Source organism: Callionymus lyra, chromosome 6 (genome assembly GCF_982586985.1).
Source record: "Callionymus lyra chromosome 6, fCalLyr1.hap1.1, whole genome shotgun sequence".
NCBI lineage: Eukaryota > Metazoa > Chordata > Actinopteri > Syngnathiformes > Callionymidae > Callionymus > Callionymus lyra.
The window spans coordinates 27,037,200-27,054,021 of record NC_141823.1 but is presented as its reverse complement, the minus strand read 5'-3'; the positions used below and the strand labels follow the sequence as shown (position 1 = coordinate 27,054,021).

Below are 16,822 nucleotides of genomic sequence, written 5' to 3'. Positions count from 1 at the left end.
CAATGAAATCCCCAAGATTCGCCATAACTGAGGACGAGAGGATACGGTCGACTCTAGCAGCTTTCAGAGCTGATGTCTGGCCATAGCTCTAGCAATATAAGTTTCTGATTCTGATCATTTAGTTTCAAAACAAATGAAAGCTGTTATTGCTTTTTCAAGAGTCTTCAACAATAGAGCAATACTATAAGAGCAATACTACAAATATATCCTTGGTCCGACACTATCGCAATATATATCCATGACTAAAGAACGAGACGATACGAATGACTCTAGCAGCTTTCAGAGCTGATGTCTGGCCATAGCTCTAGCAATATAAGTTTCTGATTCTGATAATTAATATTAAAACAAATGAAAGCTGTAATGACTTTTTCAAGAGTCTTCAACACTAGAACACTACAATAAGAGCAATACTACAAATATATCCTGGGTCTGACACTATCGCAATATATTATATCGTTACCCTGTATTTTGATTCATGTCATATCACAAGATCTATTTACACCCATAAGATATAACGTCTTGGTTCAATCTGGTAAAGCTTGAGGAAAAGGCTCTTATTGGGTGTTTTTTTCCGTTTTATCTTCGTGGCAACTTCAGAATGTCCATCCAGTAGTTTAGCCAATATGGAAATGAATGCAAACGCTTACATTAGCCCTAACCAGAACAATGGAAGTGGACATACAAGAAAATGTGAAAAAAAACAATAATAATAATTAGATTTAAACAAGATTAACATATTCATGTGAAATATAAAAACATGTCTAGCAGTTAAAATAAACACATTGGGGTCTAAAATTATGATGGGTTATCTAAAGAATTTTAATACTGAGAATAAAAAAATACACGATTGATTATGCACATCACTAGTATCATGATTTATCAGCATTTGTCTGGAACTGTCAGCAGATACTGTAGAAATAATAGGAACAGACAAAACAGCGTCAACTTTAGACATTAACTTCACATCTGTTTTAGTTTCATAACTGATGCTTAATTTATTGTCCTTTGTTCCCAAATGTGTCTCCACATGTCCCCGCCACTGACCTCATTGCTTTTGTGGAAAAAATGTTGGAATCTGCTTAGTGGACCACAAATATCTTAATTCCATTCATGAAACAACGGAGAAGTTTAAGTTGTGGACTGAGCAGGGCCGTGTGGTCTTCTTACACGTCCGACTATGATTCTCAGGCTCACACCTTACAGCTCTTGTTGCTGGGAATCCAGTCTGGACTGACTCACGTTGCAGAGTGATAAATCTGCTGCTAATCTCTGAGGCCAGATAGAGTGCTCGTGTGCTGGGCGTCCCTGCCAGCTCTACGCTTGTTTGCCTCTCCGGAGGGATAGAAGTGTCGCGTCTGCATAATGCACTGCAAGAACCAAACCAAAGGATGATATGAAAAATGTATTGAAGTTAAGAATGGATTCAGAGTCTGATTTGAGATAGTTGTTGGTGACAAACGAGTGACAACAGGCTTTGACAGAGACACATGTCTTTGCCACCTTCGGCTCCATGTTTAGCCAGATAACCCCAGTGTTATCTCTAACACTGACTTTGTCAACACTCACAAAGTCTCAACACACTCATTTCTTCAAATACCATATTGTTTTTCTTGCTAATCTTTCTCATATTTGATATATTTCCCAGGCGCCTCGCAGGCAACGATCTCTCCTCCATCCATCCTGAAGCCCTGTCTGGACTGCATCAGCTCAAAGTCCTGTAAGCAAACACCACCACTGTCGACACACACATTTAATAGTGGTCAAGTGCTTGGACTTTAGAGTCTTGGCTGCTGCCAAAGGGTGTTTATTTAAATTAATTCTGCCGTATTTACTCTTGACAACACAGCACATTATACTCACACAAAGGGCTACGCTGTTAAACCAGCCCGAAGTACAAAGTCCAGCTTACGTCACACGCTATTCAGTTTTACAGTCGCACAACTTACTTGCTTGAATTTATGAGCCTAAACAAATTAATTTGCTGCAATATTCTTACAGTTATAAGTCTAATCATACTTGTAATATATAGTCTTACGTATTGTTTCTTGTTATAAATCTGCTTTACAAATGGTTTTAGACTGAAAATACAAGTACATAATGTATAGATTTTCATTTGTATCTTCAATTATTTATTTCCTTTTTCACAACTGCTTTTGACTGTTTTTATGAATATCATTTGCCATTAAATTATCTTCATAAAACTTGCTCATCTAACTGATAAATTGAGCTAATTGTTGTCAATCGCTTGGTTCTGTTTCATTCTGGATCTTTAGACCCACTTGGAATGATGAAATGAATGATGTTATATTTACTTTTAACACAACAGTGTAGCTGTAAGATAGGAATGTATGAATGAATGTAAGTCACTGGTTTGGTTATTGTTATTGTTATTATTATTTTTTAGTATTATTGTCATTAATTTAATCTTGTTTTCTCATCAGTATGCTGCAAAATAATCAACTTAAGAGCGTGCCCAGTGCTGCCCTGAGAAGTCTTCATTCACTGCAGTCTCTGTAAGTAGCACACACGAGTTGAACCACACACACACACACACACACACACACACACACACACACACACACACACACACACACACACACACACACACACACACACACACACACACACGCTAATGAAAGAGTCTCTTTATTAGGCACAACGTGAAAGCATGAACAACACTGACCCTGTTTTTATTTATGTCCTGAATACCTGGACAACATTCAGCTGCCATTTGAGATGTTGTGAGAGAAAGCGCCAAAGTGTGTTTGGAGAGCTGATGTGGAATTTTCTGTAGGTTTTCCAAATGCAAAACTCGAAGTAGAAGAAAGATTTTTATGAGCAGTGAAGTTAAAACAAATATATTGAATAATGTCAAAACTATGTAGTTATATTATACATGTCTTGCCCTCATGCCCTTGTTTTTAAGAGGTAAAATTATCAATGTTTTAATCAAATATGCTTACTTTATCTTTCACTTAAATATATGGTATATATTTTCATTTTTTAATCACTGCTTGTTCCAAAAAATTCTGGTAAACACTGAGGAAAAAACAGTATTGATAGGAGTGTCTAGTTAACCTTTATTACAGTAATAAAACACCCTGTGTGCAAACAAACACACAGGCCAGTTGCCAATTAATTAAAAATGCTTTCATGTCAAAAGCCTTTTTATTATCCATGTAAATTGAGATAATTTGTAACACTTAGTTTGAACAATTGCAAACACGCCTCCTATTTAAGAATCATGACACTTAAACAGGCTTAAAGGTTGCATGTTACTATGTTCAAACATCGAGCACATCCTGATCAAACATAATTGTGCTTTGTTCGATCGTCTTTTGTCAAACACGCCACCAATGTATGGTTTGTAGGATAAAGTCCTTATAAAAGGTCTCAAGTTCAAGCTTTCTAATGCCTTTATTTATGTGCAACGTTGAAAAAAATATCAGAAATATCAACTTGAGTTGTTAAAATATTTGTTTTAGATTTTATTATTTAGGACACTAAAAGAAAAGGTAATTTCCAACAAACGTTAGTGAACGCATCCGTGACAATGCTATCAGAATCACAGGCGTTCATGAAGTAGATGCAGGGCTCCTTCTATGGAATATTAGCATGATAAAGAGATTCTCTTTTCAAGGCGGAGCTGTGATCAGTGTCACTTAAATTGTCAAATAAAGTAAAGGGTTAATCTTTGATTGATCTGAGAGCATCATAGCTTGAATAATGTTTCTACGGGGAGAAGCATATCTGTGCAAATGTAGGTCAGTAGATCTCCTTGTTTCTCTTTGAATTTAAAGTAGCTTCTGTTTTGTTTATAAGCACATCATCTCCTCGCTGCTCTCTAATTCCTGACTGAAACAAGACTGCCGTGGTTCTGTTCCACTTCCACCCTAACCCGATAACATTCATCCAGGTTGTTGGTTCAACCACCTCTCCAAAGCACATCCAGCCGGATATTTGTGATGAAAGTCCATCTTAAGCCATTAACACTTCCCTACATTCCCTTCCATGTCCCTCCTTTTTTTGCCTCCCTCGTCTCTCCTGCCTTCCGTGTTGCTCTTTAACAGATGTCTCTCCTCTGTGAGGGCTTTAAGGCCTGTAGCTAAAGTAATGTGCTCTTACAGAGCCAGTACTTAGTTTGTATAAAGCTTTAGAGAGCTCAATGTCAATCAAGGCTGTTTTCCTTTCAGCTCAGACTTGTGAGGAATTTTGAGGGAGGACGAGAGACCGGGAGAAGGAGTGTAGCAGTATCGGTGCTGAAAAACGCAGTGAAAACGTTCTGACAAAAACATTTTCTAAAATAGTGCTGCTGGGATGTCGAGGCCAGAAAACCGTTTGAATTGTAACCTTGTAGTCGTATTTTTAGGCTTTTGATTCTCAATTAATTTCTCCTGAACAGTGATGCTATTAGCTTCTCATTATGGTTTAATTGTAAATACACTTTCAGCTTCATATCTTCATGAAGTAATAATATGAACTTTTGCACGTTATTTCCCATCTTGAAAGATAAGAAATTTAAGCCCTGAAAAGTAAATCCTTGATGATTTATTGTGTCTTAAAAAATTCACACATTCATGAGTTACACAGTACAATAGCTCCTCAATGAATTGAGCGCATGTATCAAATTCAGCATTTTATGAGGCCTACTGGATTTAAAATCAAAATTAGATTCATGTTTATGTTGCTATGGTGACCTATAGACAGTATATGCCATTTTTTAAGTTTTTATTATGGATGTCAACAATCATACAGAGACTTAATAATAATATAGTTAAACTGGTTTTGTTATGTGTTGGACAAACTCAGTTGTCTCCAAGATTGGAAAAAACAATATTACATCTATACTTCTGGTTTAAGACAGTTTGGTAAATTACACTTTTTTTTTGGCCTTGTATGTTAAAATATTTCCGCCCCTTCTGTTTTTGATTCTGACACTCCTGGATTAGAGTCATAAGACAATTTGAAATTGTTTCTTAAAACTAAAATCCATAAATTTAAGTTGATCAAGATGTTTCTAGCGACTATATGTGTAAGAATAGTTTAACTGCAATGTCATTAATCCTCTGTTTCACTTTTGCCATTTTACAGCAATTGTATTTAACAGAATGAGAATTAATTCTGTTTCTGGTTTTATCCTCCTGGTAGGTGTTTCACTCAACATATGTATGAAGCATAATTGGTCGCACTTTCCATTTAAGATATTTTATAAGTTTTACTACATTGGCTGAAAAATCGTGTCAGTTAGCAGGAAAATGTAATAATAAAAGGTGTTAAAAAATTAAAAGTTTACATTTATCAACCTGATTTGCATATTCATGAAGGCGTTCTTACTATGATATAAAGTTTGCAAATGTGTTTATTTTTATTATTTAATGTATTATTTAATACAAAATGCTGACACCGTTAATCTGACTGTTTAAAAAACTATAAAATAATAATAAAAAAAAAATAAGAATACACACAGATTAAATTCAAAATACAACACAATTACAATTCTTGTCAGTGTTTAATAGTGTGACCTTTCTAAAATCACCTCCTTATAATCTGTCTGTGTTCTAGACGCCTGGATGCCAACCACATCACCCGGGTCCCAGATGATAGTTTCGAGCGTCTCCAGCAACTGCGCCATCTGTGGCTGGACGACAACAATCTGACCGAGGTCCCCGTGGTCTCCCTGAGACACCAGGCCAACCTGCAGGCTCTGACTCTGGCCCTAAACACCATCACCTACGTTCAAGACAACGCCTTCGCAAACCTCACCAGCCTGGTTGTGCTGTAAGTGACGTCAAAACGAATCTGGCTAATGGTTTTCACAGCGTGGGGCAAGACCCAGAATGCAATTTGAAAGTCTGTCAAATATGATGAAATGAATTGAATTGATTGGTATTTAAAGTCCGCCTCAACAAAGTTCCTTCTTAAATGCTTTACATTTGACAGCCTTAGCAAAGAAACGAGGTGATTGCCTTGACTGAGCGATTAGATATGTTCATCTACGTCACTAACATTAAGTATAGGACCTAGTTGCTGAACTCGCCGGAGCACTTTGTTATAAGCTCAATTAAACACGCACATTGGCTGAGAACATTCTTCGGTGCCTTAAATGACCCGGGGCTGGGTTTGAAGGAGACGTGTCTCTTCAACACTCTTGAACAGCAGTGATTGACACCTGAGAAAAGTGACGGGTTGCACAAGAATGTCTCTGGTTTTTAGGCTATTGTGTTGCCAAACAATTGTAGATCCTAAACAACCTTCTAGTTTTGCCACCCAGTCTCACAACACTAGTCTTAACTAGTCTTACTAGATTTCTGGAAGCTATTCATGGAATTAAACAAGGAGCGTATGGGTCATTTCCAACAAACAGTGGAATTGATAGCTGAGAAATATCAAGTATATTAAAATGAACTTTACAATGAAGTTAAATAAGTTATTTTATGCGTGTAGTTGTCCAAAATTTCACATAATTTTCAATTTGTCTCTGCGCTGACAAACGCACACAAACAGTGGTATTAATAGATGTGAATAAACATGTTTGCGTAAACAGGAAGAAAACACTTTCAGTGGATGAGCAAGGCTGGATTTACATCATTTGCTGTCAACACTCACTGTGCTGTTTTACTTTCTACATTAAATTGTATTTTATATATTCAAAATGTTTTTAAATTTTGTTTAAATCTGGGTTTTTTCTTCATTTTCCAGACATCTCAACAACAACAAAATCAAGAAAATGGGTGACAAGTGCTTCGGCGGTCTTGTCAACCTGGAGACATTGTGAGTTTCATGGACGTTCAGCGGTCGATCCGTGATTGTGTGTATTCGTGTGGGTTTGTTTGTGCTAACAGCTTCCACACCCATTTCTCTGCCGCTCCTCCAGACATCATTGTGTCTACTTCCTGCTGTAATTGCACCAGGATAAATGGAGTAAAGTACATGATGGCTATCAAAAAACCCGCCCTCCCACTGCACACTTCCTCCTGACACAGAAAATAATTCATGATAGTCTTGTAGCAGCGTCTTCACTGCTCATCACTGCTGGTGGACAGTTTATGACATTATGTCTGTCTGATGGCAAAATAACAAAAATATAGATTACAGACGATGATACAGATGATTTTATTGTTTACATCTAATGCTTGTAATCGCAGCTACTGCTTTGTTTAGAATCAGAAATGAAGAAAGAAAAACACATAATGATATGTACATAATCATATCACTAATAAAGCACGTGTCACTCAAGTGACTAAATAGGCCGGTATTTATGCGTTTGAAACTCTGGAATTTGCTTAAGCATCAGCTTGACAGGTTTGAGTCCAGGTCAGGACACTGAGCGTAATTCATTTTAAAAGGTAAAACAAGCTGCTTGGCAGATGCTTGTTTTTTTTTTCTCTGCAGTTGTTAGCAGCCAAAAATGTTTAGCTGTAGCTTATCTGCTCCTGTGAGTTTCTGGCTCATGTCCACAGCTTCACACGTCAGCGGAAATTAAGTGTCCAAAAATGACTTTACTATAACTCTTTCTACTAGTTTAAGTCTTTTTCGAACTATAGTAACACCAGAAGTTTTGTTTTTGGCCTGAAAATACATGTTTCCATCAATTAGTTGTTACTTATTAAAAGATTAGACTTGAGTTTTATGAGATGGAAGAAAACAGCCACACCTCCCAAACACCTCTTCGTGGCAACTTGGTTTTCGGATTTGCTGTGTTTGAATGTGTAAAGATGTTTTCTTCTTAATTTAACTTCTTATTCTGCTGCTGACTTTCAGAGATCTCAACTTCAACAACCTGAAAGATTTCCCCAAAGCTATAGAGTCACTTCCCAAACTCAAGGAACTGTAAGTACAATGACATGTTCCTAAAAAAACTAAAACGATATTCAACTTTCTTGCTACTTCTTTTTTAACCAAATAGTAATTGATAGCTTAATGATTTGCCATGTCATTTCAATAAAGCCTAGATAAATGACACTACAAACAGAGAAATGTTTTAAGATCAGGAAGTAAATTGTGTCTTTCTTTCCTCCAGGAGCTTTCACAGCAATGACATTTCTGCCATACCTGAGGGGGCTTTCCGTAATAACCCCCTGCTGCGGACCATGTAAGGTCAAACTCAAGCAGACAGAACACTAATTTGTCTCCTCATGCACTTCACGACATTATAACATACTTTTTTAAGGAGTTGGTGCCGTTCTAATATTTTCTCTTCCAAACAGACATTTTTACGACAACCCTCTGTCGTTCGTGGGCAGGACGGCTTTCCAGAACTTATCTGACCTGCACTCGCTGTAAGTTCCTCGCCGAGGTGTCAACAAGCTTTGTAGCAGTAAATATAGAAGCAAATCTTCACACCTACTTTCATTTGCATGCTCCCTCCAGAATGCTGCGAGGAGCCAATATGATGAAAGACTTTCCAATCCTCTTGTCGACCAACAACCTTGAGAGCCTGTGAGTCACTTCAGATTGCATCATTGTAGACACTTTTTTTCTTCCTGGAAATGATGAAGTGAAATCAGCAAGATTTTCTCTTTGAAACTTGTAGGACTCTGTCAGGAACCAAGATATCTTCAATCCCTCCGAGCTTGTGTGATGATCTCAAGTTGCTTCGGACACTGTAAGAAAAAAACAAACACGTTTTCTAAATGCTTGACACTTTTCAGTGGGTTCACATTATTCGTGAGATTTTACTGAGCTGCATTTTAGAGCAGGCACGTCAAACTTATAGGGCTCACAGTGACACACTGGTTAGTGCGATCGCCTCATAGCGGTTCGCTTCCAGGTCAGGAGGGAGCCAACTTGTAACCGGGTTTACTCCGGGCACTCTGGTTTCCTCCCACAGTCCGAAAACATATAGAGATTCATTAGGAACTTGGGGAAATTGTCCATAGGTATGCCTGTGTGTGTGAATGGTTGTGTGTCTTTGTGTGCCCTTTGACAGAATGGCATCCTGTCCAGGGTTTCCTTTTGCCTCTCGCCCAAAGAAGCTGGGATAAACTACAGCCCCCGCATCCCTCATAAGGGAATAAGCAGTAAAAAAAAGGAATGGATGCAACAAACTCATGGTGTAATGGAATTAATTCAGCCTGCAAAATAATCATTTGACAGAAGTTACTGTACGAACATGACATCAGTGTAATATAGATTTGATCTTATATTTCTAAGGATTAATAGTTATTATTACTAACTTATTTGATGCACACACAAAAAAGATCATAGCAATTTTACATATCCCAAATACAAAACTAGTTTTCATTGTTTTTAATAGCCGTTGTCAATTTTATAGTTGTAGTGTTTGTTCTTTGGAACCTTGTAAATAATGGAAAAAATGAAATATTATGATCAGTTTCCATCAATCGAATATGTTATAGATACTTATTAACCATCAGTGAGTTTCAGAATTAAAGTGTAAACATTTGTACGTCTGTCTTCATGGTTGACTTTGGTATCTTCATAGTTATGTACAAACATTGAAAATTGACTCAGTTATTAAAAAATGTGAAACAGTATGAACTCTTGTGTGTATGGTGTGACTAAAAGACAAAAAAGGAACTCTTAAATATTGCCTCACGTGTAGGTAAACCTGGTTGGACTTGTTACAAACCCACAACTTGACCTGCATGCAGCACACACATGACTGTCAGAGTATGTCAGTGTTTGTTGTCGTCTTTCTTCGCTTAACAATAGTGATTTCAAAACGAGGTCAAATAACTTCGAACAAAGTGCTCCAGACTCCTGTGAGCCAACTTTACTGAAGTGTTTCCTGCGTTTGCAGGATCGTGATAGTAAATCTATCAGCATTAAATGACGATTTTTTTAAATCTATTTTCTCCTACCAGAGACTTGTCCTACAACGACATCGAGGCCGTCCCATCTCTCCGGGGCTGCGGCCGGCTGCAGGAGATGTAAGTGTTGAAAGTGTGGTGGCCTTGACATCACCAGGTCCCGGCATCATTATTAAGATATGAATGTTATGATAAATATTCACACCTACATACAAGGCTATTCAAAATTATGTATAAATGAATACTAATGTAAAAGTTACTAGCTAATAACTCCCTCCTTAAATATTTACCAGTTTGTTTTATTAATTTATTCAACAACATTTTTTTTCATACTTGAACTGACGATTTGATCTTCTTCCTGCAGAAGCTTCCAGCATAATCACATCCAGCAGCTCAACAGAGATACTTTCCAAGGTCTCACCATGCTCCGCCTGCTGTAAGTCCTCACACCCACGCACACACTAATGCATAGCCGAGTGCTCCGTGTAACCAACCGCTGGCGTGATTTGACACAGAGACCTGAGCAGAAACGAAATCACAGTGGTCCACCGAGACGCTTTCCTCACCCTCGCCGCGCTCACAAACCTGTGAGTCTGACCTTTTCCTTCCACCCAGTGTGGAGCACATTTCCACATGTGCTTCGACTTCCTGACAGAATATTAAACAACGTGTGAAATCGTTTTCTGCAGGGATCTAAGTACGAACTCCCTGACTACTGTTCCAACAAGTGGACTCGGTGCCCTCAGTCAACTCAAACTCTCTGGGAACCCACAGATGAAGAACGTCTTGAGTGCCACAAATTTACCAAAGCTAAGGTAAAGAAAAACACACGAAAGCAACGAGAAAATAATCTCAAATTTTGATTGATCCTTTATCACCTCAGGTCCATCTCTGTGCCATATGCCTATCAGTGCTGTGCATTTGTTGGATGTGATTCAGCCTCGGGCTCGTCAGACGAAAGTGACGTCAAGAAATCAGCAGGTAGAGCAACGTTCCATTATAGTTACATTGTATAGCAGAAATGTTTATTCGGATATACCATTATTTTAAATTAATTTATGTGTTTTTAAAACCAGTTAATATACTGTAGTCATGGTCATGATTTCCCCTTATAGCAACCCCTATAGCTGTCTAATACATCATGCATTTTAAGATTAATTTTGAGCCATAACTCTATGTTTACAGAGAAACATGTCCAGTATAATAATTGTATTTTCTTTAACAGGTGCAGATGACAGTGAAAGGATCTCACTGGTCATGCACTGTTCTCCTTCTCCAGGTGTGTTTTCATGATTTTGTTTCCACTTTTTAATGTAGTAGCTCATGTCCTCGTCTGAGAATACATGATAGAAATAAATGAAAACACAATTTATATGCTGGTTGTAAGGAAGATGAACTCACAAGCAAACACTGTGACCAATTAAACGGCAATATTTCAAGGGCTGATAAGAACATTTGGAGCTTATAAATAATGGGGGGGGGGGGCTCTTTATGATATTAAGACCAGGAGCATGTATCTGATCAGGTAAAATATATATATTGGAAAAAACCTGAAGGCCTAAAAAGGCTTGTGGGCATGGTTTGATACCTGTGATGGAGATGGTACAACATGATTCTTTTGGAGAAGAAGCAAAATCGGGTAAAGGAAAAAAAAAGATATTTTTTATTTTTATTGTTTTAATAACTAAATTATAAAGAGATTAGTTATATGTAAATATATATATTTATATTGATTTATTGTTTAAACATAGATCTGAACCACTGGTGGCTTTTTGTCTAAATGGTAGCCTCTTTAGTGAAACAGGAATGTTTCTGTTGGATAGAAAAGTGTGTGGTGGGTTTAAATGTATATATTCAATTACAGACTTCAATCTAAATTTTCTCTTTTCTAAAGAGCTGCAGCAAATACACTAAAAAGTATCTTGGTAGAACGTAGGTTTAACCTACTGTACATGTGGACATTCTCCTGTGTTCCGACTTAAGGTTCAGAATATATTTAATTCAAAATATGTTTTAATTTTCATACTTACAAAATCAGGGATTCCTATTAACCCTTTATTTGTTTAATACATGTTACATTTTCAATATTTGGCTGTTATTCACTATTAATGTGACTTTTTGACTGTTAACAGTTTAAATACGAATACAGGTTTCATTCATTACAATAAAATAAGTACAATAAAATAATAACTGTAACTAAATATACAACTACTACAATAAACATTCACTCCGGCTTTCGTTATTTCATCCTGTGATAAGTGCTGTGTCCTGTTTTGTTTTTTACACTGTGGTACGACCGAGTGTTGATGTGATCTCACTCTCACTGACAGACACTACATGGTTTTGAGTGAAAATAAACTTAAACCTTCAATTGAAAATAAATGTATCTCCAGATTCCAACTTAATAAACACTCCTCAACTCCAAACCTGCTTTCCAACATGTTTGTCTGGCTCCCTCTCAGTGAACCCTTCAGTGAAGCTGCAGACATGAACAAAAGTTCATGTCAGGCTTTTTAAAGAGAGTGAGAGTTCTCTAACCAGTGTGTCGGTTCTCTCTCCAGGAGCGTTTAAACCCTGCAAGCACCTGCTGGGGAACTGGATGATCCGTCTGACCGTCTGGTTCATCTGCGTGGTGTCGCTGGTGTTCAACAGTCTGGTCCTGGTGGTGGTTTTCTCCTCGGCTCACAGGCCCACATGCCGCTCCCACCCGGGCATCACCAGCCTCTCCCCGTCCCGGCTGCTGATGGGCCTGCTGGCGCTGGCCAACCTGCTGACGGGCCTGTACGTGGGCGTGCTGACCGTGCTGGACGTGGCCACCTGGGGCTCCTTCGCCGAGTTCGGAGTGTGGTGGGAGATGGGGCCCGGCTGTAAGGTCACCAGCGTCCTGGCCGTGTTCTCCAGCGAGTGGGCGGTCCTGTTGCTGTCGCTGGCCGCCGTGGAGCGCAGCGTGGCCGTGCGCGAGATCCTGGGGAAGGTGATGATGTCGCCGCGGAGGAGCGGACCTCGGGTCTACTGGCGAGGAGATCGACGCTTCAGTCTGGCCGCGGCGCTGCTGGGGCTGCTGGCGGCCGCGGGAGCCGGTCTGACCCTGCTGGCCTTCAGCGACCAGTCCACCTCCCCGCTCTGCCTTCCCTTCACCGGCGGCGAGAACCCGGCCCTGAGCGTCACGGTGGTCCTGGTCCTGCTCAACTCGCTGGCCTACCTGTTCACGGCGGCGGTGTACACCCAGCTGTACTGTCACCTCGGGAGGGTGGAGCTGGTGGACCCCGAGCAGACGGGCGCCCTCCGCCACGTGGCCTGGCTCATCTTCACCAACTGCATCTTCTTCTGCCCGGTCGCCGCCTTCTCCTTCGCGCCGCTCCTGACCGGCTCCACCGCGGGGGGCCCGGAGATCGCCAAGTCCGTGACCCTGATCTTCTTCCCGCTCCCCGCCTGCCTCAACCCGGTCCTCTACGTGTTCTTCAGCCCGGCCTTCAAGGAGGACTGGCTCAGGCTCCGCGGCCGCTTCGCCGGCGAGTCCAAGGACGGCGCCGAGAGCCACCAGGACGACGGCGGCGGCGGAGGGTCCGAGCTCACCGACGGGGGCTCGTCCACGCAGCTGGGCTACGACTGCGGCGGGTACTCGCAGCTCTGCGCCGACGGCGTGTGCGAACAGTGCGAGGCGGCGCTGCACGGCAACACGTGCACGGCCTCCCGGGTCTGCAGACACTTGGTGAAGTCGCACAGCTGCCCGACCCTCCTGGAGGGGGCAGCGGCGTGCCAGCAGGCCGAGTGCTTCTGGGGCGACGGCGGCACGCCCTCGGCCCAGTCCGAGTACGCCGACGAGGGGGACTCGTTCGTGTCGGACAACTCGGACCAGGTCCAGGCGTGCGGCCGGGCCTGCTTCTGCCAGAGCCGAGGTCTTCCTCTGGTACACTACTCCTACAACATACCTCGAGTCAAGGACTAGACCCTCGCCGTCCACCAGTGGGGGGAACTCTTTTCTAAACTGCCGAGTTCAAGACGCCGAAGCACTTAGAGTCGTCACTATTTTGTGAACAGGTGATCATTTTTAAAGGGAACTTCCTTTTTTTGCTTTTTCATCCGGTGGTGGAGGAACAGAACATGTGCCACCAGTGCCTCCTACTTGATCGCCGCCGTCGTTCACCATCTCTGATCCGATAAGCTTTTAGAGTTCCTGCTCTCGATCGTTTGTATGGAAATGTATCTTCTGTCGTCATCGTCGCGAGCGTGAATGTTTCTTTCAGGTTCTTTTTCCCGAAATAACCGACGAGTCAGCAGTAACTCGTTTCCTTTGTTAATATTCTGACGAAGAATGTGATCAACGTAGCGAATATCACTGTTTGAGTCACAGCTAGGCTTGCTGGGTTTAAGTGTTATTTATTGTACAACCATGACGGATGAGGGTCTATTGTTAGCCTTTTGTTTTCCATGTTCTTATAGATATTTAACTTTCAAACAACACCGTGTTTTGCGTTGAGCAGAAAACAAAGAATGACAAACATTTACACACAATTATTCCACATAATGTGGTCGAGTTCATGCAAGCATTATAATTCTTTTTTATCTTTCTATCTGTAATTTGTGATTTTTCTGAATGAGCTAAGCTAACCTAAACAAGCTAAGCTAACTCGCAAAGGTGCTAACAACAAAGCTGTTCACAAAGTACACACTTTAGGTATTGAATGGAAATATAATTTCAAATTAAATCTTTAAGAGTATTTTAGTTGGTTTGTGGAATAAAAATGAAGCGAGTCAGCGTAAATCTTGTGGTACTAAGCAATCCTTAGCTAACTAGGATTAGCATTCACTTAAAAATGCTATATTCATTGATTAAGTCAAATTGTTTGCCGAAGAACCTTATATTTCTATATTTTTTGGAAAGAAAAAATGCTTTATAAATCTAAAGTTTAGCAGTTAGTTTAACAATAGCGTAAAAAATCCAATTTGTGTTTTACAAAACAGCCAAACAAATGCATAGTATTAGAGAATAGTATGGATGAAAGTTAAACATTGATGTTATTGACAAATTGATGATTGATTGTGTCAAAGCGGATGTACCGTGTGTGTGTTAGTGTGCAAGTGTGTGTGTTTGTGTGTGTGTGATCTGGCTTCACATCCAGGACTTGCGTGTGTGTGTGTGTGTGTGTGTGTGTGTGTGTGTGTGTGTGTGTGTGTGTGTGTGTGTGTGTGTGTGTGTGTGTGTGTGTGTGTGTGTGTGTGTGTGTGTGTGTGTGTGTGTGTGTGTGTGTGTGTGTGTGTGTGTGTGTGTGTGTGTGTGTGTGTGTGTGTGTGTGAGACAAAGCCTGGGCTGGTGTTTGAGCTGCTGATGTGTGACTACACTTTAAAAGGGTTCCACCCTCGGAACATGTATCCACAGGCTCGCGTCATGTGAGCGCCGGAGAACTCAGAAGACGTAACAGGATGTTTAAAAAAATGTCAGTAATTCACTAATGCCTGCTCATTGTTTGATTGAATTCCTGGTTAAGACTTTCTTGCAATAATCGCTTTTGACGGAACAATCAAAAAGTGGGAAGCGAGCTCAAGACTACCTCCTCGAATGTTGCGGCTGCCAGCAGTGCTTTGTCGGAGAAAACGTTTTCTATCTTTTGTCCGCATCCTCCATTTTGAGTCGACACACGTGTTTGTACTTTGACTATAGTGGGATGAATTTTACTGTATACTGTGATTTTATTTTTTGTAAATCCAAGCCAAACGATGAACTGCTAACGGCTGTTTTAAACCTTTTATAGATACACATATTTTTTCAGTTTCTTTTATATATTTGACCTGCTTTATTTTGTTCATGTTGGAAACCGTCAATAATGAACAAATAAAACTCAAAGGATCAGCAGTTGTTGACATGTCTTTGCTTGTGCTCCTGTTTTATTCCACTGTTTTGAACCTGTGCTCTTGATATTTCAATTGTTGTTGTCTTTTACAGATCAGATTGTCAAAACGTTATATTTGGTGCACACAATTCCTTAAGTCTAAAGATTCTATATTGTGTGGTTTTCCGATAAATAATTTAATATCAAGATATTAAAAACCGTTTGAGCCTCCTGGGCCCTCAAGCTCTCTCCTCAAACTGAAACTAATGTGATGATTTAAGTGTTTCTTAAATAGATGTTGGACTCTATTGTATCATCAGTATGTGTCTGTTTGTACAAAACTCTTTTCATTGAAATATTTACATTAGAAAATGTGATTAAGCCCCGCCCACTGACAATTCTCAGTTGTTCTGGAGATGAAATCTCCTTTACCATAACCACGCCCACTCTGCTGTGATTGGTCAAGTATCAAGCGAAGCCATTATTACATTATAATGGACTCTGCTCTCGTAACCTCTTGTTTGCCAAGATTTACGGGGGAGAACTTTATAAAGTAATAAGTTCAAAACATGGTCATGATGAGAGACTTACTGCATCTTCGAGAGGAAGACTTCAACATTTGAAACATGCGAGTGAGTCAGGAGGGTTTTCACATTAGAAAAACTCTTAAAGCTATTTAATTTTATCTACAAATTAGGCCTGAAATTCCATTTAAATGTCTTTTTCAAAAAATAATTTTCAAAAGCCTCGAACATGATAAGTAAGATTATATATCTATATCTATATATACAGTATATATAGATAAAAAATCTCAAAATATGTGGTAAATTTAATTAATTTTATTAAATCTTTCACAGATTTCTGCACAATAACAATAGCTGAACTAACAAACCAGTGAAGCGATGACAGTAGATGCATGTTGAGCTTCTACTTCAACATGGTTCATGTAGCAACTTTGAAAGGTTTGAATTTACAGCTATTTCATAATTTAGCCAAAAACTATGAAACCCAGGCAATGTGTACAAGGCCCGGTGTACTTTGTGCAGGAAAATAGTTCAAGTTTATAAAAGAAAAAGGGTAACATTTATACTAATGTTATGTTATTAACCCTGCATACATGACATGAATATCACAGATTTAAAGTCCATTACAATGGAAAGACTTTGAAGTTCTTCTCACGAAGTCACTTGGATTGTTGTGTAAAGCCCTGATGGTAAC

At 39.8% G+C, this 16,822-nt stretch overlaps 1 protein-coding gene across 1 annotated transcript in view; it reads left to right on the top strand.

The window, feature by feature from the left end:
• The window catches only part of lgr4 (leucine-rich repeat containing G protein-coupled receptor 4), a 28,694-nt gene extending 13,067 nt beyond the window's left edge, over positions 1–15,627 (top strand). Inside the window, exons 3-18 of the mRNA XM_087794538.1 lie at positions 1,646–1,717; positions 2,442–2,513; positions 5,563–5,778; positions 6,700–6,771; positions 7,762–7,830; positions 8,021–8,092; positions 8,208–8,279; positions 8,371–8,439; positions 8,534–8,605; positions 9,828–9,893; positions 10,138–10,209; positions 10,289–10,360; positions 10,463–10,588; positions 10,657–10,754; positions 10,999–11,052; positions 12,335–15,627. Coding sequence (XP_087650664.1) covers positions 1,646–1,717; positions 2,442–2,513; positions 5,563–5,778; positions 6,700–6,771; positions 7,762–7,830; positions 8,021–8,092; positions 8,208–8,279; positions 8,371–8,439; positions 8,534–8,605; positions 9,828–9,893; positions 10,138–10,209; positions 10,289–10,360; positions 10,463–10,588; positions 10,657–10,754; positions 10,999–11,052; positions 12,335–13,722 — 2,662 coding nt within the window. The 3' untranslated portion in view covers positions 13,723–15,627. The remainder of the gene's footprint in view (positions 1–1,645; positions 1,718–2,441; positions 2,514–5,562; positions 5,779–6,699; positions 6,772–7,761; positions 7,831–8,020; positions 8,093–8,207; positions 8,280–8,370; positions 8,440–8,533; positions 8,606–9,827; positions 9,894–10,137; positions 10,210–10,288; positions 10,361–10,462; positions 10,589–10,656; positions 10,755–10,998; positions 11,053–12,334) is intronic.
• Positions 15,628–16,822: the final 1,195 nt, after the last annotated feature.